This window comes from Microcaecilia unicolor, chromosome 4 (assembly GCF_901765095.1).
Source record: "Microcaecilia unicolor chromosome 4, aMicUni1.1, whole genome shotgun sequence".
Classification (NCBI taxonomy): Eukaryota; Metazoa; Chordata; class Amphibia; order Gymnophiona; family Siphonopidae; genus Microcaecilia; species Microcaecilia unicolor.
Window position 1 is genome coordinate 347335787 of NC_044034.1, and position 23849 is coordinate 347359635.

The 23849-nt window shown below is 45.1% G+C and overlaps 1 protein-coding gene across 1 annotated transcript in view; it reads left to right on the forward strand.

The window, feature by feature from the left end:
- The window catches only part of LOC115469743 (E3 ubiquitin-protein ligase TTC3-like), a 99141-nt gene that overhangs the window by 60322 nt on the left and 14970 nt on the right, over window positions 1-23849 (forward strand). The window contains exons 10-14 of the mRNA XM_030202530.1: window positions 3472-3566; window positions 3863-3925; window positions 5267-5321; window positions 12296-12458; window positions 20687-20735. Coding sequence (XP_030058390.1) covers window positions 3472-3566; window positions 3863-3925; window positions 5267-5321; window positions 12296-12458; window positions 20687-20735 — 425 coding nt within the window. The remainder of the gene's footprint in view (window positions 1-3471; window positions 3567-3862; window positions 3926-5266; window positions 5322-12295; window positions 12459-20686; window positions 20736-23849) is intronic.

Consider the following 23849-nt stretch of genomic DNA (forward strand, 5'->3'; position numbering starts at 1 on the left):
CCTTTGTGGTGATCAAAATCCACTTGATATAATGTCTTTAAATGAACTATCCAAAATAATAATTCTCGCCAGCATGGAATATCCCTTAATCCTACTGAAAAACAAAATCCAAAATTTCCAAAATGATCCAAAAAAATCCACGAATGTGCTGAAAACCAAAATCCAAATATATATCTTCTTTCCTCTGTGAAGATCAGTCCATAGCAATCCTCCTGTCTCTATCAAATGTCCAACTCATCTCAATCCTACTGGATTCAGCTCGACCATGGATCCAGTGTTTCGCCCGATTGCGTCTTTAGGAACTGGATAATATTTTGTAGCTGGAACTAAAAACAGGAACTCCAGAAGAATATACCCGCTACTACAAAACCACCGCTTTTGTGGCGGCGGGTGCACTCTTTTGGAGTTCCCGTTTTTAGTTCCAGCTATAAATTTTATCCAGCTCCTGAAGACGCCATCGGGTGAAACACTGGATCCATGTCGAGCTTATTATTATTTGAAGACATTATTATATCAAGTATGTTTTGATAACCACAAGGGACATTGCATATAGTGGAACCATTACCTTCACTTCATAAAAAGTGTAAAAAATAAAATCTACATTTATACTGTGATATACCTTGTGGTGGTGGTATGATGGTCATTGCAAACCTTTCCAGCCTCTTCAATCAGTCCAAAACTCTGCTGCGCGACTCATTTTCCGCCAGAATCGCTATGCTCACTTTAGCCCTCTCCTCAAGTCACTTCACTGGCTCCCTATCCGTTTTCACATTCAATTCAAACTTCTCTTACTGACCTATAAGTGCATTCATTCTACCGCTCCCCAATACCTCTCCACACTTGTCTCTCCCTACGACGAGTACTCCGTTCTGTGGATAAATCTCTCTTGTCTGTCCCCCTTCTTCTCTACTGCTAATTCCAGACTCCGTTCCTTTTATCTCGCTGCACCTCACGCCTGGAATAGACTTCCCGAGCCTGTACGTCTAGCCCCGTCTTTGGCCGTTTTCAAATCCAGGCTAAAAGCCCACCTCTTTTAACACTGCTTTTGACTCCTAACCACTACTCACTTGCCCTGTACCCTTTTATCCCCACCTCTTTAATTCCCTTACCTCTTAGTTGTTCTGTCTGTCTGCCTGTCCTATTTAGATTGTGAGCTGTTTGAGCAGGGACTGTCTTTTTTTCATGTATGGTGTAAGGCGCTGCGTATGCCTTGTAGCGCTATAGAAGTGATAAGTAGTAGTAGTAGTAATGTAGAAGCCTGCCCTTGCAGATCAGCAACGCAGCCGCGCAGGCTTCTGTTTCTGTGAGTCTGACGTCCTGCAGGCTTCTAGATGGAATGTTGCTAGTGGAGGAGTAACCTAGTGGTTAGTGCAGTGGAACATGGAATGTTGCTACTATTGGAGATTCTGTTGCTACTATTTGAGATTCTACATGGAATGTTGCTATTCCACTAGCAACATTCCATTTTTAGATTGTGAGCTCTTTGAGCAGGGACTGTCTTTTCATGTATGGTGTATAGCGCTGCGTATGCCTTGTAGCGCTATACAAGTGGTAAGTAGTAGTAGTAATAGTATTTGTGTTAATTCTATAGCACTGCTAGCATATACAGTGCTTGATATTCAGAAGGATTCAAGTGGTTCATTGGAGTTAGCCCTATAAATCTTTTTAATGTGAGGCCAGCAAACAGATCCTTTGGCCAGATGCAAACACAGGTGGCAGCAGAAGTATTTTCAGGGCATGACTTAAAATCGACTGAATATCAACACTATCTATTTTAAGTTTATCCGTATAGGGGCCAACTGAATTTCGGATTCTGCACTGAAACCGAACCAAAATCCTGGTTTGTGTTTCGGCTGAAAATGCCTGAGAATTTTAAGCTCAAACCCGAACCTCACTTTTTCTCCTCGTTTTCCTCCTGCTCGTTTCTATAGAGCTACTAGACATATGCAGCGCTGTATACATTATATGCAGGTACTTTCTCTGTCCTTAGTGTGCTCACAATCTAAGTTTGTTTTTTTTTTTTTTTTGTACCTGGGGCAGAGGAGGGTTAAGTGACTTGTCCAGGGTCACAAGGAGCTGCAGTGGGAATTGAACTCGGTTCCCTAGGATCTCTTACTCTCCCCCCAACCCCAAGGCCTACCTTAGAAAGGCCTGGTGGGCTAGTGGCGTCTTTAAGGGCAGGAACAAACCCCACTCGGTCCTGCCCTCTGCCGCTGCTCCACGAGTCTGCCGCGGGAGGCCCTGGTAGCCATTTTGTGATTGGAGCAAATGGCTGCCGGGACCTCCTGCAGTATTCTTGATAGCCATTGCGATGGAGCAGTAGCATGGGGCTGGAAAGGGTGGGGTTCGTTCCTGTCCCAAAGACGCCTCTAGACCAGGCCTTCCTAAGGTGGGCCCACAGGTAGGATTGGGGGGAGGGGAGGTCGGCTTGAGAGGAGAACATTTTTGGTCGGGTAGGGGGAGTTTTCATTTATGGTGTAGGTTTCTGCCAAACCCGAGCATCCAATTTTGATCCCAGGTTTGTTTTCAACAGAAACCAAAGATCCTGTGTTTGGTTGGGCTCCACGTCTGTTAATGTAGGACCACATTGCTTGCTGTCTAGCTTAGGGGTGTGGAAATACAAAACTAACGCAGCACCTAGTAGAGGGCATTTCCAGTTCATTTGCTGCATTACCATGACTATTAATGCATGCTATTCTGGCTTCACTTAATATTGAGGCACCTAGTGCTTCTGCATTAATTGCACATTAATCCATTTGTACATGGAAAGTGCAGTGTGTTAAGTGCTATTCACGGTCTACTTCCGTTCTCTACCCATGTTCCACCACCTATTAAGAAATGCCCTAAATGCACAACCTAACTCGTGCTAATGAACATTTTAACGCAAAGGCAGGTAACATGTTTGTGCAATAGCTATTAGTGTGCTAAACTGCTTAACAGCTTAATGCAGTTTAGTAAAAGGGTCCCTTAACTACTACTACTACTTATTTCTGTTGTGCTGCTAGACATGTGCAGCACTGCACACTAAATGTGTATGAGACAGTCTTCGTCACTGAAAATTCATGTAAAGATACAGGTAAGTCATTTTTATGTGATGTCCCTTTTTTCAAAGAGCTTTCAGTGTGGTTGATCGTGGAGAAGTTTTATGGCATGCTCAGCGCTGTATAGTGAGCAGTATGAACAAAGGGCCTTCTGGTTCACTTTGGAACCATGTATATTGTATTGCAGAGTATTTAGCACCACTGGTGGAGTGCTATAAATATTAAGCAATTTTGAAATATGCTGTTTTGAGTTCATGAAACATTAAAGTATTTGACCTTGACCTAAACTACTTCTGGTATCATTATAGTTTCTCCCAGATGAGTTTGGAGGAAGGAGTTCAGCTTTCAAAACAAATGTTTGACAGTGACTTGTTTGGTGAAGTTTTCTGTGAATGTTCAGGAGTAAGATAGATGACACTTTCTCTTGCAGCAAAGTGAAGTCATGAAGCAGAGAGGGAATGAGGAGTTCTCTAAGGAAAACTATGACTGTGCTGTGAAATTCTATACCGAGGCCTTGGATTGTTGGTAAGGACAGATCTGATGAGATGGGGGGGGGGGGGGGGTGGCTGGCACACTTTATTCTTCTGCCATGGTTCCTCTTATGCTTTTAACATACACCAATATCGTACTCTTGTCAAATGTTTCTAATTCATTTATTTAGTAGAACATATCATTTCCATTCACACACACCTAACAAATACTTCCTACTAAGGAACTCCCTCATTCACCCCTTTCACCTCGCCATTGAGTCCTACTATATACTCCACTCATATCACCATTCAACTCTTTCAACAAACCATTTTTTGTTTCTTTATTTGAAGTCCTGAAAATCATCTTCTGTATGGGAATCGAGCACTTTGTTTTCTTCGCTTGGGGATGTACAAGTAAGTGAACAGTCTGACTTAGTTTTTAAATACATACAGATACTGGGTGTAGTCATGGTGCAACAGGATACAATTCTACCACTGTGAGAGATGCCAGGTGTGGGTGCAGTACCATGGTATTCAGTCCACAAAGTCACCCAGTAGAGAACAATAGCTGAAGACAAAAATGGCCCATCCAATCTGGCCAGTTAATGGTGGTTAAAATAGCAACGTGTGCAGTCTTGCTAGTCCATATTAATTATTTTTTTTGTAATTCAGCATCATCAGCATGCTCCTGCTATCTGGGGGCTTGTGAATTGTTAATGTTAAGAAGAAATGTATTTAACTAGTGAAAAAGGCCCGTTTCTGACGCAAATGAAACGGACGCTAGCAAGGTTTTCCTCAGAGTGTGTACGTCTGAGAGAGAGTGAATGTGCAAATGTGTGTATGACAGAGAGAGAGTGAGACAGAGTGCGCTTGTGTCTGTGTGAGAATGAGAGTGTGTTTGCCAGGGGCCCTCCCTCCCCTCCCTCCTAGTTTCAGGGTCATCCCCTCCTTATGATGCCAAAAACCAGTACAGTACGGTGCGAGCCTTGGGGTTGAATGGGCTGGAGGCTGTGTCCCGGTGGTGCGTTGGCGGCGGGAGGGAGGAGGTTTAGGCAATTCTTTGTTTTTTAGTGGGTTGACCAAGCATGGGGTTATCGGCAGGTAATAGGAGGCTCCGCTGGGTACGGGCGGTTCCTGACGCACAGGCGGCGTGTGTTATTTTGCGGAGGCTGGGCCGGCCCGGTTCTACGGAGACGCTTGTTGCATGTATGTCTGCGGGGTTGCCCTCTGCCGCCATCCCCACACATTTGTGAAATCTCCGCTGCCGTTCCTGAAGGGCTGTGTTTGAAGAAGTGGAATTGTGTGTACAGATAGGCCCCCTCCTTACGAAGTTTTTAAGTCATCTTCACTCCTTCACTTACCTGTTCGGGTCGGGAGGGCGGCTAATTCGGGAGGCATGGGAGGGCGGCTGTTGAGCGCGTGGGGGGGACTGTTAGCGTTGTTAGCGAGCTGGGAGGGTGTGTCGTGTGTCAGTGTTCCGCCCTCGACGTCATGACGTTGTGACGCGAGGGAGGGCAGAGAGACATGGTGAGTCAGATGGCTTCACCATTATGAACCCTTCACTAAAGCCACGGAGTTGGTTTCAGAATGTTGAGGATGCGTTTTATTAAAGTAGATACTGTGTAAACGTAATCATAAATAACATGCAATTTGAAAATAATTATATCATAAGTACAGTTTTATTTGACAAAGCATTTCATGTGGTAAATATTAGATGACTCTTTCATGTTGGTATTTTTCTATTTTGTTTTGAAGGAAAGCCCTGGGTGATGGGAAAAGAGCCACTGTGCTGAAATATAACTGGTCAAAGGTTAGTTGTGTTTGAAACAGTTGATATTTTAAAACAGTTTTTTTTTTTTTTGGGGGGGGGGGGGGGGGGGGGGGGGGGGGAGAGTCACATTTCATGATTGGTTAGCATTTTGTAATGGTGACAATACTGAGTCAACTCAGCTAGGTTGTTTACCTGTAACAGGGGTTCTCTGTAAACAGGATAAGCCAGCCACCTGATGGAGCCAGTTAGAATGTGCTCTACAAGAGCCCGGGAAAGTCTGGAAGTCTTTCTGGCCATGTGCAAATGCTTCTTCCTAGTGTTATGTGCTGTTCTTGCCAGTCTGTATGCCAGCCAGTTCCATAGTTGAAGTACTATATATATTCAACCAAAAGGGAGGGAGGAGGAATTATGCTGCTGGCTTATCCTGCTGTTCAGAGTACCCCTATTACACGTAAGTATAGGTGAAAATTAAGTACAGGAGCGGCTGCAGTGCTACTGCCATCCACTAGACAACAGTGCAGTGAGGAACGTGCAAATGTGTAATGGAGTAGTCCTCAGCAACCCTCCAGGAGTGGAGGAGTGGCCTAGTGGTTAGGGTGTGGACTTTGGTCCTGGGGAACTGAGGAACTGAGTTCGATTCCCACTTCAGGCACAGGCAGATCCTTGTGACTCTGGGCAAGTCACTTAACCCTCCATTGCCCCATGTAAGCCGCATTGAGCCTGCCATGAGTGGGAAAGCGCAGGGTACAAATGTAACAAAAATAAAATAGATACTATTGGAGATTCTACATGGAATGTTGCTACTATTGGAGATTCTACATGGAATGTTGCTAGTGGAACAGCAACATTCCATGTAGAATCTCAAATAGTAGCAAAAGTGGAGGAGTGGCCTAGTGGTTAGGGTGGTGGACTTTGGTCCTGGGGAACTGAGGAACTGAGTTCGATTCCCACTTCAGGCACAGGCAGCTCCTTGTGACTCTGGGCAAGTCACTTAACCCTCCATTGCCCCATGTAAGCCACATTGATCCTGCCATGAGTTGGAAAAGTGCGGGGTACAAATGTAACAAAAACAAAAAAAAAACAGACAGGTCAAGACACTTGGGTTATGCATGCTTACCAGCAGAGAGAGACTTGAACACCCAACTTGGAACATTGTATTTCTAGCCTGTGCAGATCCCATTTAGTCAGTATTTCTGAGTCTCCCAGCAGAGGGTAGATGTGCAGCCTGTGCAGTCTGAACTGGTTTGGTAGGCCCAGAGGTAGCTTTTGGGTTCTTTGGATTTCTAGATTTTTTTTTTTCTTCTCACCTTATATTTAAAAAAAAAAAAAAAATCATCTCTCTGACCTCATGTGCAACTATGTTTAAATTAGTCCCCTTATTTTGTAATTCCTCTTACTCTCTTACCTATCTATATGTTCCATCTTTGCTTATACACTACACTGTCTTTTAAATGTTTTATTACTTATAGTGTTGACATTGTTAGTAGTATACTATGCCATACTTTGTATTGTTATTTGAATATTTTTATGCTGTAATTGTCTGTTTGATTTATTCTTACTGTACACCACTTTGAGTGAATTTCTTCAAAAAAGTGGTAAATAAATCCTAGTAAATAAATTTCCACATTACATCACCCAATAAGCTTTTCAGTTATTCGAGGAACTTGGAGGACTTTTCCACAGTGACTAAAAGTAATCTTGCCCTCTGTACATGTTCAGGGCAAGAGGTTTCTGATGTAACATTAATCATGAGGCTCATTAGCTGAGTGGGCCACTAGCAGTTCTTGGTAAGGAGCAAAGACAGACTAAAGTTCACTCTGCTTTAAGTCACAGACTGTAGAACAATTGCAGGAGCTTGTTAAGCTCTGTATTGCAGCTATATAAGCAGGGGTTTAACAGTTACATAAGCAACCTGACTTTCTGTATGGACAAGCTGGATTGGGTGACCCTGTGTAGGTGATTCTGAAATTCAGGGTGCAAGAGTCAGTGTATTCCTTTTAGAAACCCATGCACTTGTGATTTTTTTTTTTTTTTTTGCGGTAGGTTGAATACATCAAGAGAGGCAAGTTTGAAGCATGCTCTTCCAGACTATTTGACCACAGTCACTGTCTGAACTAGACTGCTGGTCAGACAATAATGTGCTGCTAAGGTGTAAATGAATAACATGTTTGTGGCTTTGCAAATGTCCAATAGAGAGGAGGAACAGAGGGTGGCCACCAGAATTCCTGTAATGAATAGCTGATGTGCTGTGATTTTGCTAGGGAGTAGGATTTGCGCCTTCTGGTATCAAAAGGTGATTTGAGCGGAGAGTCCTCTTAGCCACCTGTCGGCCAGGATGATTCAGATTGTAGGATTTTTAAAAAGCTGGAAAGGATGACGGAGACACTGGGTTATCTCAAGTTACTGGTAGAGGACTCTTCCTGCAGTCCAGATTGTGTAACAATGCTACCTGTTGGTATAAATGGGCAGGAGGGGACGGCAAGAAAGTCAGGAGGGCAATAGTCTGGATGATATGGCGTTCAGAAATAACTTTAAAAAAATCTTTTTAAGTATCACAAAATTTATCACAAGTATCAATTTGCCACAGAAAATGCTGGAAAGGAATTGAAATCCAAAAAACAAATATAGAAGAAAAGATTTACAAAACCAAAAACTAGTTGTCCCACAATAGACCACTGCAATTCAGGGGAGGAGTATATAATTAGTGAAGTTTCCAAAGGAAAAACAAAAATAAAATGATGAAACTACTACTACTATTTAGCATTTCTATAGCGCTACAAGGCGTACGCAGCGCTGCACAAACATAGAAGAAAGACAGTCCCTGCTCAAAGAGCTTACAATCTAATAGACAAAAAATAAAGTAAGCAAATCAATTAATGTGTACAGGAAGGAGGAGAGGAGAGTAGGTGGAGGCGAGTGGTTACAAGTGGTTAGGAGTCAAAAGCAATGTTAACGAGGTGGGCTTTCAGTCTAGATTTAAAGGTAGCCAAGGATGGGGCAAGACGTAGGGGCTCAGGAAGTTTATTCCAGGTGTAGGGTGCAGCGAGACAGAAGGCACGAAGTCTGGAGTTGGCAGTAGTGGAGAAGGGAACAGATAAGAAGGATTTATCCATGGAGCGGAGTGCACGGGAAGGGGTGTAGGGAAGGACTAGTGTGGAGAGATACTGGGGAGCAGCAGAATGAGTACATTTATAGGTTAGTAGAAGAAGTTTGAACAGGATGCAAAAACAGATATGGAGCCAGTGAAGCGTCTTGAGGAGAGGGGTAGTATGAGTAAAGCGACCCTGGCGGAAGACTAGACGGGCAGCAGAGTTTTGAACCAATTGGAGAGGGGAGAGGTGACTAAGTGGGAGGCCAGCAAGAAGCAGATTGCAGTAGTCTAAACGAGAGGTGACAAGGGTATGGATGAGGGTTTTGGTAGAGTGCTCAGAAAGAAAGGGGCGGATTTTACGGATGTTGTAAAGAAAGAAACGACAGGTCTTGGCGATCTGCTGGATATGAGCAGAGGAGAGAGAAGAGTCAAAGATGACCCCAAGGTTTCGAGCTGAGGAGACAGGGAGAATGAGAGAGCCATCAACAGAAATAGAAAATGGGGGGGGGGGGGGGGGGGAGTGGGGAGGTGGGTTTGGGTGGAAACAGCTATAGCAAGCAAGATCCTACTCAGATTACATTATCCATCATTTAACCATTTGGAGAAACAGGCAAAGCAGAAACTTAATTCAGATCTAAAAAGGAACATAACTGCTCTGAAACAAAACAAATATTTAACACTCAAGCAATTAACTAAACATTTACAAGACTAATAATGTTGCACCAAGGTTTCTTGATACATGGGGAAAAAATAATTTGCACACTCTAGCATATTTGTTTCCAATTTTTTTTTTTTTTTGTCCCAAGAAAAGAACAAGTAGCTTTCCTGAAGTATAGCCACATCAGCATATCCAAGTCTGGTTCAAAGACCACATTGACCCCGAGCTTCATCTGCAGAGGTTTCTAACATAGCTGAAATGTCTAAATTTCCAGTTCTACCCTCACCCTGATGTTCACATGTTAGCTTTGATCAAAGGGGAAAAGTGCGGGAGGATTATGCCTGAGCATGCGCTCATGCAGTAAAATTAGCGCCGGAACAGCGCGGTGCAATAATGCTGTTATGATCAGAGCTAATAGATGCAAATTTAGCTCTGATCATAGGGGAAAGGTGGAGGAGGATTGCGCTTGAGCTCACCCTCCTGCACTTGTTTGGCAGGTCTGGGCTTTTGACAGCTGGAGATGGACCCCCAGATTCCAGCCATTGCTTTGGCCTATTGGTTCCCCAAGCCTGGACTGACAGTGACAGCCCTGGCTGCCTGACTCTGACTGGGGGGGCGGGGGCGGTAACGGAGACTTAACCTTAATGCCAGCTCTGGACTGGCATAGGGTTAAGGCGCTATTCCGCCCCTACGATCAATGTGCTGTTCTTTGATCATAGGGGCAGAATACTTGCCCGATCATGTGTGCGAAGGTGCATGCGGGTGCTAGTCCGGCGCTAGCAGCCTCTAACGCTCGCATTTACCTTTGATCATTGGGCTGTGAGTTCCAGAGTTTAATTATGCATTAGGTGAAAAATTCACTTCCCTATTGATTCTGGTGGCTCCTTTTTGCCTCATTCTATGTCCCTATGCATAGCTTTGTTTGCACATGGACAGACAAATCTGTGTGTCCTCCAAATCTGTGGCAGACCTCCCCAATGCATTATACCGCACCCCATGTCATCTTTAGTCCAACAGTGATTCTCTCTAATTGCCACCTTTTTTCTATCCCATGGACCCTTTTCATAGGTGGGACTGGTTTTAAGGCCCAGTTGCTGGTGAAGGATCCAGCTGGAGGATGAGAAAGTGTGTGTTCTGGCTTCAAGCCCCACTTCCCATGCAGAACCTAGGAATGGCAGAGCCAGTACAGAGCCTAAAATCTGTACTGGCGCAGTCTTCAAGTGGTTCCTTACATTTTCGATTTCTGCTACTGCAGCTCCCATCAGAAGGAGAGAACAAGGGAAGGAGGCACAGGAGATTCTCTAGAGTGGAATTGTTTAATGGCTGACTGGGAGAGGAGGAGGGTTTGTTTTTTTTTCTTTACTGCTGACTGACTAGGATAGAGGAAGGCTCTTTGTAAGAGCATTTATTTTAAAAGAAAACTATCTTCTTAAAATGACTGCCCAGTTGTAGGGCTGACCCATGAGATTGAAGACCAGACAGGACACCCTCCTCCTTCTGTCCCCAGTCCCACTAGGTCAGTGATGGCGAACCTTTCAGAGACCGAGTGTCCAAACAGCAACCCAAAATCTAATTACTCATCGCGAAGTGCCGGTACTCATTATGGGCGGGGTCACCACATATGACTCCACCCCATGATAGCCACACCCCCTTACACCAGCCATGGCGCATATAAACAGACATCATTGAAAATATTATACTAGTATAGGAGAAAAAAATAACATGATTTTCTTTCATTATAAATCATTTCTGTAAGTTATTACAGCTCCAGTATATCCAGTGCAAAATAAGACAGCAGATGTAAATTCTCAAATTGGACATATTCCAAACACTAAAATGAAAATAAAATGATTTTTTTACCTTTGTTGTCTGGTGATTTTGTTTTTCTATCCATATTGGTCCTAGTCGCTGATTCTGGTGATTTTGTTTTTCTATCCATATTGGTCCTAGTCGCTGATTCTGCTGCTATCTGTTCTCTTAACTCTGTTTCCAGGGCTTCCTTTCCATTTATTTCTTTACTTTCCTCCTTTCTTCTTCATTTCTTGCCCTCCATCCATGTCCAGCCACCCTCCTCTCCCCTCCAGCCGCCCATGTCCAGCCACCCTCCTCTCCTCCCTGCCCTCCCAGCGGCAGGCCTCCCACCCAGCACCAAGCCTCCCTCCCACCCAGCACCAGGCCATCCACCCACCCAGCACTCCCACCCAAGCACCAGGCCTCCCACCCACCCAAGCACCAGGCAGGCCTCTCTCCCTCCCACCCAAGCACCAGGCCACCCACCCAAGCACCCAAGCCTCTCTCCCTTCCACCCAGCACCAGGCCTCCCACCCACCCAAGCACCAGGCAGGCCGGCCACCCTCCCACCCACCCAGCAGGCCGCACTCCCACCCAAGCACCAGGCCTCGCTCCCTCCCTCCCACCCGGCGTGCACAAGGGCAAGCGTCAAGCATTCCTCCCTCCCTCCCACCCGGCACCAGCCCGCCATCCCTCCCTTCCTCTGAACCCGAAGAAATTTAAAAGTCTTCCCTTGTCCGAGTAGCTGGCGTCAGCATCAGCAGTAGCAGCAAAAAGCGTGCTGCTGGTTCAGCGCGTCTTCAGCCTTCCGTCTCTCAAGCTCTCTGGTCCCGCCCTAACAGGAAATGAGGGCGGGACCAGAGAGCTTGAGAGAAGGAAGGCTGAAGACGCGACAAACCAGCAGCATGCTTTTCGCTGCTGATGCTGACGCCGCCTACTCGGACAAGGGAAGACTTTTAAATTTCTTCGGGTTCGGAGGGAGGGATGGAGGCCGGGCGGGCTGGTGCTGGGTGGGAGGGAGGGAGGAATGCTTGACGGTGGGTGGGAGGGCTAAGTTTCGGGTGAGGCGACCGGCTGCGCGTGTGCCAACAGAGAGGGCTCCGCGTGCCTACAGCTGATATGTGGTCTCTGTTATTCAAAATGTTGAGAAATACTACAGTACTGGAATCTATTTGTATTGACTGCTTGAGACGCCTGTCTTTGACTAATAATGAGGAGTTGAATTCTTTGTGCTCGACATACTTTATTTATTTTGTAGATAGATAAGATTTAGCTTTTAGTGGAAGCACTGCTGGTGCTCTCTGTGTATTAAAACACTTTGTTTGGCTAGCATTGAAAAATCTTCCAGCCACCTGATAAGACTTGATTTCACAAAGCATCCAGCTGACCTTGGGATATTTCCTAGCCTTGGCTGCTGAAGAATAAAGCTATGTTGTCATTGCTCTGGCTCAGCTGTTGATATTTTTGTGACAGGGTCACTACCGCTTATGCGATGCTCTCTTCCTGATGGGTGAGCGTGAGCGGGCACTTGAGTCTAACGAGAGAGCTCAAGACCTGTGCAGGCATGGCCCTGAGGGGGTGAAAGATCTGATGCAACAGAACGCGAAGTTCAGAAAGCAGATGGAAGTTATGAAAGGTAAATATTGGGCATTTACTCCCCCCCCCCCCCCCCCCCCCCCAATTTGCCACCTCACTCTAGCAATGCCTTGCCTGGTGTTCTGAGTTTATGAAAGTATTTGGCAGCTGGCTTAAAGCTTACTTCTGTTTTTGGACTCTATTTTATTTTTGACATTAACTTTCAAACATACAATGATATTTAGATACACTTTGAGACAAAGCACATCACAAAACTAAACAGTAGATGTGGTTGTAGATTGAGCACAACACAAATTAAGTAATATTAAGCAGAGCTTCCCAAACGTGTCCTGCAGACCCAATATCCAGTCAGGTGTTGAAAATACCCACAATGAGTATGTGACATATTTTTGCATGCAGTAGGTCTCCAGCATATGCGGGTTGGTCTTCATATTCATTGTGAGTATCAAGAAAACCTGACTAGCTGTGGGGTCTGCAGGACAGGTTGGGAAGCCATGATAAAAGGCTATTCTGACTTCTAGGGTACACTTGCATTCAGAACTAACTTGTATCCAAAGGTACTTGTTTTTCTGTTTTAACTAGAATTGTGACTTCAGTGTTAAGCATCTTGTTGTTACTAGGACTCTATAGTGTAATGGAATAGGGAAATATGTCCCAATGACTTGGTAAACCTAATGCAAGTGTAAGGGTATTCCATTATCAGCTATTTCAGAAGGTCTGTTCACCCTGAATCATTTAGCTGCTGGACAATCCCACCACATAGGCAAAAAGTCATCAATATGGCCCCTTGCATTCTTTAGTAGCAGTTGTGTGTGTGAAAAATTTGTAAAAATAATTGGGGGCCTGGTAAATTGTGTGATAAACCACCAGTTTCACCCTTCTACTGCAAAAGGAAATGATATGGGCCTCCAGCATCAAATAACGGCATCTTTGTATTCACCAGATAAGTCCAGAACCTATTATGTCCATCGACTAGCAGATGGAGACAAGAGAACAAATGATTGTGACCCCTGCCCTATAAGGACACTGTGCATGCTCAGCTCCTCAGTATTTCTCTGTCTTCAGCAGATGGTGAAAGGCAGACCCTGCAGCTCCTGATCCAGTGTGAGAGCTAATAGCCAGTTGAGCAGAGGGTGGCAGGCCTATTGGGGTCTGTTTTATTTTGGAGGAATACTCAAGAGGCATATGAATTCCTACCCCCTCCCCCAACAAAGAAGCTGCTTATTTTTTCCTCCCTCCTCTTTGCCCAGAACTGCTCATAAAACAGAGAGCACACAACTATTTCTCTGTAGAGCATTTTTATAAAGCAGAGACAGCAAGACCAGATTTGCCTGTGGAAATGGGTTGAGGTAAACTGGATTATCTCGCTGACAGACGAAAGCAGACGTTTCTCCCTTCTGGAAATTCAGCCTTATGGAGGCAAAGTGGGGTGGACTGTTTTTGATGCCAAGAGAGGCATTGCAGCAGTCTAGGTTTTCAACATGTCCTGATTCTATTTACTGCCAGCAGCAGTTGTAGGTTCAGGCTATTCATGGAGTCCTTGGTGGAGAATGCCAAATGCTGCTCCCAGTGCGGCACAGCGCATCAGGGCATTGTGGGACATGTTGTGATAGCTCATCAAGGGCTGTGGATTGTGGGGCAGCGCATTGAGAGTGATTAGGCACAAGCTCGGCCTTTGTTGGGCCCTAAAGGAGTCAGTGCAGGAGCATCAGTTTAGAGCCTCATTCCCTTGAAGTAGTGCAAATGGGCCGTTGTCCCCACGTTCTCCTCCTCCATCTTGATTAGCCTGGTCTTAAGTGTTTGAGATGCAGCAGGGCAGAGAGTTAGGGACCCTCAGAGGACCATCAGCTCTGCTAGGGGATTCCCAAATTCCCCTTGGAGCAGGGGAATTGCCTTCCCCAGAGTTTATTTTGCTCCTGTATAAAACATTTATAATAAGGAAGACTCGGGGTCAATGATTCCAGTTCCCAAAGAGGAATGGTAAGTAGGGTGATGCTGCATTTACTTCGTTGTTCTCCCCCCCCACCCTCCCAAAAAAAGGTTAATTATGTCAGATTCTAGCAGTGACTCAAGCACTCAAGGTGTTCCATTTCATGATGGAATCCTTGCAATTGGTGATGACAACACTGCGAAAGGGGGTTGTTCCTAACTTCCCTAGACCTCAAAGATACCAATCTACACGTTGCTATACTCGGCGTTTAAGGTTCATGATTCTGAGGCAGTACTTCCAATTTTAGACAATGCCTTTTGGCTTGACTGTGGCTCCCAGAACCTTTCCAAGGTGGTAGTTGTAGCAGCATTCTTTCTTTGGGAAGGACTCGGAGTTTATCCTTATTTGGATGACTAGTTGATTCGAGCAAGCTTAGGGCAGTAGGCTGTTCAGGCAGCATCTTGAGTAATGGAGCTTCGGTCCATGGGCTTGCATGGTCAATGCTGGCAAGAGCCACCCTGTTCAACACAATTTCTTGTGGTACAGATGAACAGAAACCCCACGCTGTTCCAAACAGCTCTCTAAATTTAGCACCGGAATGGTGTGGGGCATTTAACGCCCCTATGATCGAGCTAATAGCAAGCAAATTTAGGTGCGCTGTTAGATCTGATCATAGGGGTATTTCTGCGGGAGGATTGTGCAAGGCACAGTCCTCCCACAGTTGTTGTTTTGACAGGTCTGGGCTGTCAAAAAAAAAAAAAAAAGCCCCCAGATCTGTCAAACAGCAGAATAGATTTGACAGGTCTGAGAGTTTTTCCCCAAACGTGTCAAACCTAAGCCTGCCCCCCCTCCAAACACTAGAAAGACCCCGTGGCCTACCTTGAAGTTGAAGGAGGGAGGGATTATCACTTCTTCCCTCCTCTGTGGGCATCTCCTCAAAATGACAGCGCCCTGCCTTGTGCATCCTGGAATTCACTGGATGAGGCTTAACCCTTATATGGAAGTTAAGCCCCGCCCTGTTCATCCCATGATGCACTGGGCAGGGTGCCACCGTTTTGAGGAGGCACCCCACAGAGGAGGGAGGGAGCGCTAGTCTCTCCAGTTTTGAGGTAGGCCGTAGTGGGGGGGAGGGTGTAGAGGGCTAGCAGTCCCACTGGAATGCCAGGATCTTGTTAGGCTAGCAATCCCACTGGACCACCAGGTCTTTTAAGTGTTTGGGGGGTGGGGGAGTCTGGAGGTCTGGTGTCTTTGGGGTGGGGGAAGTGGGCTTAGGTTTGACAGGTCTCAGAGAAAATCCCAGACCTGTCAAATATCTTCTGTTGGTCTCCTCCATTCCTTGCTTGCTAGTAAACCCTAATGCCAGCTCCGAGCTGGTGTAGGGTTTGCAGCGCAAGTAGCGTCCTTGTATGGTGCGCTGCCTGCTGATCATAAGGGAAGAATGTGGGAGACCCTTGTTTGCATGCAGTTAGCATTGTGAAAAATTACAGAAGGACCTTACGAGACTGGGAGACTGGGCTTCTAGATGGCAGATGACGTTGAATGTGAGCAAGTGCAAGGTGATGCATGTGGGAAAAAAGAACCCGAATTATAGCTACGTCATGCAAGGTTCCACGTTAGGAGTTACAGACCAAGAAAGGGATCTGGGTGTCGTCGTCGATAATACACTGAAACCTTCTGCTCAGTGTGCTGCTGCGGCTTGGAAAGCGAATAGAATGTTGGGTATTATTAGGAAAGGTATGGAAAACAGGTGTGAGGATGTTATAATGCCATTGTATCGCTCCATGGTGCGACCGCACCTTGAGTATTGTGTTCAATTCTGGTTGCCGCATCTCAAGAAAGATATAGTGGAATTGGAAAAGGTGCAGCGAAGGGCGACTAAAATGATAGCGGGGATGGGACGACTTCCCTATGAAGAAAGACTAAGGAGGCTAGGGCTTTTCAGCCTGGAGAAGAGACGGCTGAGGGGAGACATGATAGGGGTATATAAAATAATGAGTGGAGTGGAACAGGTGGATGTGAAGCGTCTGTTCACGCTTTCCAAAAATACTAGGACTAGGGGGCATACGATGAAACTAGTGTAGTAAATTAAAAAAAAAATCGGAGAAACTTTTTCTTCACCCAACGCGTAATTAAACTCTGGAATTCGTTTCCGGAGAATGTGGTGAAGGCGTTTAGCTTGGCAGAGTTTAAAAGGGGGTTAGACGGTTTCCTAAAGGACAAGCCCATAAACCACTACTAAATGGACTTGGGAAAAAATCCACAATTCCAGGAATAACATGTATAGAATGTTTGTACGTTTGGGAAGCTTGCCAGGTGCCCTTGGCCTGGATTGGCCGCTGTCGTGGACAGGATGCTGGGCTCGATGGACCCTTGGTCTTTTCCCAGTGTGGCATTACTTATGTACTTATGATTATCTAAGAGCCAAGCTGTAAGACAAAATGGAGACTAATCTTCAATTACCACAGTCCCCTGCACCAGAAGTCATTTTCCCTGGGGAGCCAAATCTGTTCTCCATACCAAAGCCTTTGGGACCAGTCTCATGATAAACCCACTCTTGCGAGTTAACGACTTTGAATAACTTTGTGTCATCAGCAAATTTAATTACCTCGCTAGTTACTCCCATCTCTAAATCATTTATCTAATATAATAAAACGCACCGTGAACGTTCTAATGAGGACAACGTTCTGAAGTCACTAAAACACTCCCTGAAGGGTTCGTGGCGTTCGTGGTGTGAAGCCACCCAGCCGTCTCTGCCCCGCCCTCGCGTCAAACGTCATGATGTCGAGGGCGGAGCGGAAACAAGAACAAACAAATCCGGCAGCGCAGCGTCAGGGAAGGAGGCGGCGCTCCCGACGTCTCCAGCCTTCCCTTCGCTGAGATCCGCCTTCTTCTGACGTCAAAGATGACGTCAGAAGAAGGCGGAACACAGCGAAGGAAAGGCTAGACGTCGGGAACGCCGCCTCCTTCCCTGACGCTGCGCTGCCGGAACCGCCACGGAGGTAAATTTAAAAAGAAGGAAAAAAAAAAAAAAAGGGAAAGAGAAGAGGATGGGCAGTAAAGAAGAACAATGGGAGTGGGAAGGCAGGGGAGAAACGACAGCATGGATCCGAAGGGGGAGGGCAAGGATGCGAAGGGGGGGGGAGAAGAGGGCGGGCCAGGCTGGGACATGGGAGAGAGAGGAGCATGGATGCGAGGGGGGGTCATGGAAGGGAGAGAGGGGACTTGCAGGAAAAGGATGAATGGAGGCGACAGGGGACAGAGGAGCATGGATGGACATGGATTGGGAGGGCAGGCCTCAGGGAGAAAGGGGAATTGCTGAAAAGGGATGAATGGAGGGGGCAGGTGACAGAGGAGCATGGAAGGGCATGGATTGGGAGGGCAGGGCTCAGGGAGAGGGGAATTGCTGGATAGGGATGAATGGAGGGGACAGATGGGCATGGATGGATATGGATTGCAGGGCAGGCCTCAGGGAGAGAGGGGAATTGCTGGATAGGGATGAATGGAGGGGGCAGGTGACAGAGGAGCATGGATGGGCATGGATTGGGAGGGCAGGGCTCAGGGAGAGAGGGGAATTGCTGGATAGGGATGAACGGAGGGGACAGATGGGCATGGATGGATATGAATTGCAGGGCAGGGAGAAAGGGGAATTGCTGGATAGGGATGAATGGAGGGGACAGGTGACAGAGGAGCATGGATGGCCATGGATTGGGAGGGCAGGGCTCAGGGAAAGAGGGGAATTGCTGGAAAAAGATGAATGGAGGGGGCAGGGGACAGATGGGCATGGATTGGGAGGGCACGATTCACACACACACTCTCACAAACACACTCACACCCAGACTCACTCTCTCTCTCACGCACACACACTCACACTTTCACTCTGACTCTCAAACAGTCACTCTCACATACACTCTCCCAAACATACACACTCCGAGGAAAACCTTGCTAGCGCCCGTTTCATTTGTGTCAGAAACGGGCCTTTTTTACTAGTAAATATATAAAAAAGCAGCGGTCCTAGCACAGACCCCTGAGGAACCCCACTAACTACCCTTCTCCATTGTGAATCCTGCCCATTTAACCCCACTCTCTGTTTGTTTCCTATCCTTCAACCAGTTTTTAATCCACAATAGGACTTTTCCTCCTATCCCTATCTCCAATTTCCTCTGTAGCCTTTCATGAGGTACCTTGTCAAACGCCTTTTGAAAATCCAGATATACAATATCAACCGGCTCCCCTTTGTCCACATGTTTGTTTACTCCTTCAAAGAATTGAATCATACCTAAGGCAGCAAGTTTAGTTATTTCTACAGAGCTTTAGGTTAGGAAGCATTCCACCTTGGCCTGTTTGAGGGTTTGGCAAATGTTTGAAGTGTTGTGACAGAGATTTTACATCCCTTTCGTATTTCTATTGCCAACATTTTGTCCTGCAGGGGTTTAGCAGTAGGTTTATTTCAAGGCCAGTTGGATAGATCATCTTTGGCACCCCATCCTGACAGTCTGTTTCCTAAAGGCAGCAATGCGAATCAGACCTCCTCTAGACCCAAGTAGAATTTAATACTGGTTTGCAAGGCCTTGAGTCAAACAGTCTTTAAGCCCTTGAAGAAAGTAATTCTTGAGGACCTTACTTTAGGCAGTGTTCCTCCTTGCCATTTCTTTGGGCTTGTCAGAGTGTCAGTTACAAGCATGATGGAGCAGATATCCCTTCCTATGTTTTGCTGAAGCAGGAGTCATGATCCATAAAATGCCATCGATTTTCATTTGAATCAGTTTCTCAGTCATCCTTTCTTTAGGAAGGAGGATTGTGGAACTGACTTTTAATGCTCTAGATCTTTTAGATGTGCATTGTGTTCTCATGCATTACTTGGAGGTTACCAATAATTTTCAGTGGTTGAAAAGATTTGTTTGTCCTTTTTGGGGGTGTTCAGAAAGGTCAGGTGGCTTCAAAGGTCACCACTGCGCGGTGGCTGAAAAAGGAGATTTCTTCCACCTGTATCCAGGTTGGAAGGTGGCCTTCTGCAGCTTTGTGGACACACTCCACAAGGGGCATAGCAGTCTCTTGGGTTGAGTTGAATGTGGTGTCCCAGATGTACTTGTAGAGTAGCAACTTAGTCCTTACTTCATATGTTTGCAAAGCACTACAGACTGGACGTTGATGCAAGGACAGATTCTTTTACAGCAAGAGTGGGTTTATCATGAGTACTGCTTTTTGCTACATCCCACAGTTTCTAGACTAGTCTTGAGAGGACAATAACAGCTAAATTTCTTTCTTTGAGACACACTAGACCAATCCAACTTCCCTCCCTGTTTTCTGCCTCTCTACAAGAGTCTCAGGGTTAGTCTGCCAGATAAGGGCATTTTTTTTCCTTATTTGGCACACATTGTAGTAGAATGGGAGTATATCTTTAAAAATATTCCTAAACCCAATTGTGTTCATCTTTTCAACAAGGTAATCACTTATTCATCAGAATTCCTTTTTATATTTTTCATATATTGTATATAAACTCGCAAAGTTAAATTTTATTTCCTAAATTTTTAATGTTTAAAGTGTTCTCGTAAAACCAGTGGTGGTTTATAAAAACAAACAAACAAAAAAAAAACCAAAATAGAAGGCTACTAAAGTTTCCATCATAGCACACTACTGCTGAGCTTGTTGGAGCACAGTGGTTTAGCTGTTATAAAACAGTGACAATTCACTATTTATAGTCAGAAGAAATCTCGAGTGTGCCATGTAAGTGTATCCTCAAAGTAGCCCTTCTGAATAGTCATTCTATAAACAATATTCTCTTTTTCTATAGTAGGCAAACCACTGCAGTAGCAAAGGGGCTCATGCCATGGAATAGTGGTTGCAACAGAGGGACACTCTCAATAGCAAAAGTGACTGCAGTGAGCAAGTTGTTAATAAATGTATTGGCAGCTTTGTGGTTAATGCACTAAACATAATTTATCCCTTCACTCCTCCCTCCCATTTCCCCACAGAGACAGACTTTGTGTCACTGACTCTGTAATTTTGGCAAGATCCTGTTTCCTCTTCTACCTCCCTGTAATGACCATACAGTTCTCCTTTTGTCTTTAGCCTTTTGGAAGTTCACAGAGACCTAGATGGTCAGCAGTGTGACTGCATGCATGTTTCTGAAGTTTACATTTGTAGAGCTTGTTGGCATCCTGTGTGGGTGAAAGATTCTTTCTTATTTTTATTGCTTTTTAAATAGCAGCTTTAGATCCTCCTCCTCCTTTTTTTTTTTTTCTTTTCTTTTCTTTTTAACTGATTTTGGTGCATGAGTTTTGTGCTACTTGGTTAACCTTTTGTTCACTGATTGATGTATTGTTTTCTTCCTTTTGAAGGTATTAAACAGAATAAGACTAAATACAAGAAAAATCTGTTTGAGAAAAAGTAAGTTTAATGTATTACTTCCTAAAATGTATTTTATTCAAGCTTCATAATTCAGTACGGTTGCATTTAGGCGAAGCCCAAGATTTAAACATAAATATTATGTAGGCCGTGGACTGGTAGCTTTTAATGTACATCAGTTTGCTTCACAACTGACTGCATTTGTATTTTCTCTAGAGGAAAAAATAAAATACTTTTTAAAAAAATATATATGCTGGTCCAGATTTGGCCTATCCTGGTCACTCGGTGGTATTGCTGTGTTTCTAGGTAGGAAACCTGGGTTTAATTCCTGATATGCTGGTCCAGATTTGGCCTATCCTGGTCACTCGGTGGTATTGCTGTGTTTCTAGGTAGGAAACCTGGGTTTAATTCCTGATATGCTGGTCCAGATTTGGCCTATCCTGGTCACTCGGTGGTATTGCTGTGTTTCTAGGTAGGAAACCTGGGTTTAATTCCTGAATTTGGCTTCTGCTCCCTAGGCTGTCTGGGGCTGTGGATACTGTAGCGGCAGTGTTTACAGCTCCTATTGAGTTGGGAGAAGGAGTCCTGATTATTGTAGATCAGCAGCACCTGGTGGACCAACTTAAGGTGTGAGAATATTGGATTCTAGAGGGGACTATGGTCTGTGACCCCTGGTCAAGTATGGTAACTGCAGCGACTGGGCAAATTGGGGATTATGATATAGGGAGGAGAAGCCTAAGCATCCATAAATAAAGGCTTATGGTTTTGTAGCCCAACAGGAACCAATTCTGTTTGTTTGCAGTCCAAAATTAGCCCTCCCCCCCAAAAAAAGAATGTGTATATGTGTATTACATAAGATAAAAACAAAATTTACGTGGTTGAGTCCACCCTCCCTACTCTAGTCTCAAATTTAGCATTTGATGATTGTGTGTTTTCTGTAAGTGATTCTCTGAAGTTACTCTGTATTTGGTTAAACCCTAGTTTCTTAGGCTATACAAGTAAATACTTTAGTTAAAAAGATTTTCATGACTTTAAAAAAATGTTAGGTAAGATTAGGCACTATTTTTCAATACAGATTAATTTACAATATGGTTCAGTCATTGGTCCTGTCACAAACAGACCCTTGTAATATAATTTTTCTTGGGTGGTTTAGAATCGATTCAGTTCAAATTAGACTATACAAATACAGCTGCCAGATTGCTGTGTTCGGCTCAGAGACACAATAAGAATGATTGCTCTGTTAATTGAATTGCATTGGTTTCCTTTAGAAGCAAGCGTTATTTTTAAAGCTTGCACTATGATTTTTAAAATTGTGCATGGCTTAGCTCCGTCGTATATGTCCGAGTTGGTTATACTATTTAAAAGGGGGTTTATTGTTTTCCAAAGAGTTTTATTGATAATTATCAAGAATACAGCTTATTTTTAAAGGTTTTTAATGGGATCCTAGACAGTTGCTTTTTAATGAGTATTGATTATTAAATTTTAGCAGCATTGTTTTAGAAATTTTGATTTATTTCCCAGAAGTGTTCTGGCTTCTTAAGAGATTGTAATCCACATAGAAGTGCTTTACGGACTAAAAGATCATATATTAGAATTTTCAAGGTATTGGAAAGGGGAAACTTGTTTTTGACCGAGGACAATCAGGCTGCTTGTTCTCACTGATGGGTCGGCATCCACGGCGGCCCAGAGATGGCAATTTTCCAGAGCAAAATAAACAAAACTTTGCCAGAGCCTTCCAGCATGCAGGGTGCATGCGCGGCCGTCTTCCCGCCTGTCGCGCGAGTCCCCGCACAGTTTTTTCTTTTACCGTGGTGGAGAGTGGCTGCTTCGTCGGTCTCTCTCCTCAGGTCCAGAGAAAGAGTCTTCCTTTTTGGTATCACGTTTGGGAGTTTTTCTCCCTCTTTTGTCTTTCTTTAGTCTTTCTTTTATCCTGCCTACAAAACTTAAAAAAAAAACAAAAAAAACCCCCTAATTTCTTAGTTTGGCCCTTTAAGTTTCCTTTCGTTTTCGTCGCAGCCTTCTTAGGCCGCGTGTATGCTTTTTCTCATTTTTGTGCCCTTTTTATTGGCACAATTGCAAATTTTGACTTTGCCGCCGCTATTTTGCCGTCCATGTCTTCGAGGACTCCCAGCGGCTTCAAGAAGTGTACTTGGTGCAACCGGACGTTCTCAGGTACCGACCCCCACGCATGGTGTCTTCAATGCCTTGGGCCCGACCATCGCCCAGACACCTGTAAGTTGTGTCTTAGCCTTAAAAAGCGGACACAGGCTTCGGTGTGGCATCGGCTTCTGCTGCCACCAAGATCGACTCCCCATCGACATCGCCGCTGGCATGGGAGTCGACTTCTCGACATCGCCGTCGAGGACATGGTTCCTCGGCATCGAGACGGGCCCGGTTTCGGACTGCAGTTGAGGAACTCTTTGTTCGATACCAGTGAGGATGCCTCGTGGGATGAAGGGCAAGATCCCAGGTATTTCTCTTCCAAGGAGTCTTGTGGTCTTCCTTCTGATCCTACTCCTTCACCAGAAACAAAGCTTTCTTCCCCGGAGAGTCTTTCTTTCTCTTCATTTGTCCGGGAAATTACTGTGGCTATTCCCTTCCCTGTGGTATCTGAGGATGAGCCCAGGACTGAGATGCTCGAGGTCCTTGACTATCCTTTGCCACCTAAGGAGTTATCCACCGTTCCTTTGCATAATGTGCTCAAGGAGACACTTAATGTGGAACTGGATGAAACCACTAAGTAATCCCACCATTCCTAAGAAAGCTGAGTCCCAATATCGGATTCACGGAGAACCTGAGCTGATGAAGTCGCAGTTACCTCACAACTCTATGGTTGTGGATTCCGCTCAAGAGAGCCAGGAGTTCTAGAGACTTTGTTTTGGCGCCCCCGGGAAGAGAATCTAGAACCCTGGACTCCTTTTGGGAGAAAGGCTTATCAGGCCTCTATGCTTGTGGCCAAAATTCAATCCTACCAGCTCTACACGAGCATTCACTTGAGGAACATGGTGAAGCAGCTGGCGGACTTGGTTGATAAGCTCCCTCCAGAGCAGGCCAAGCCCTTTCAGGAGGTGGTCAGGCAGCAGAAGGCGTGTCGTAAATTCCTGTCCAGGGGTGCTTACGATTCTTTTGATGTTGCATCCAGAACCGCTGCCCAAG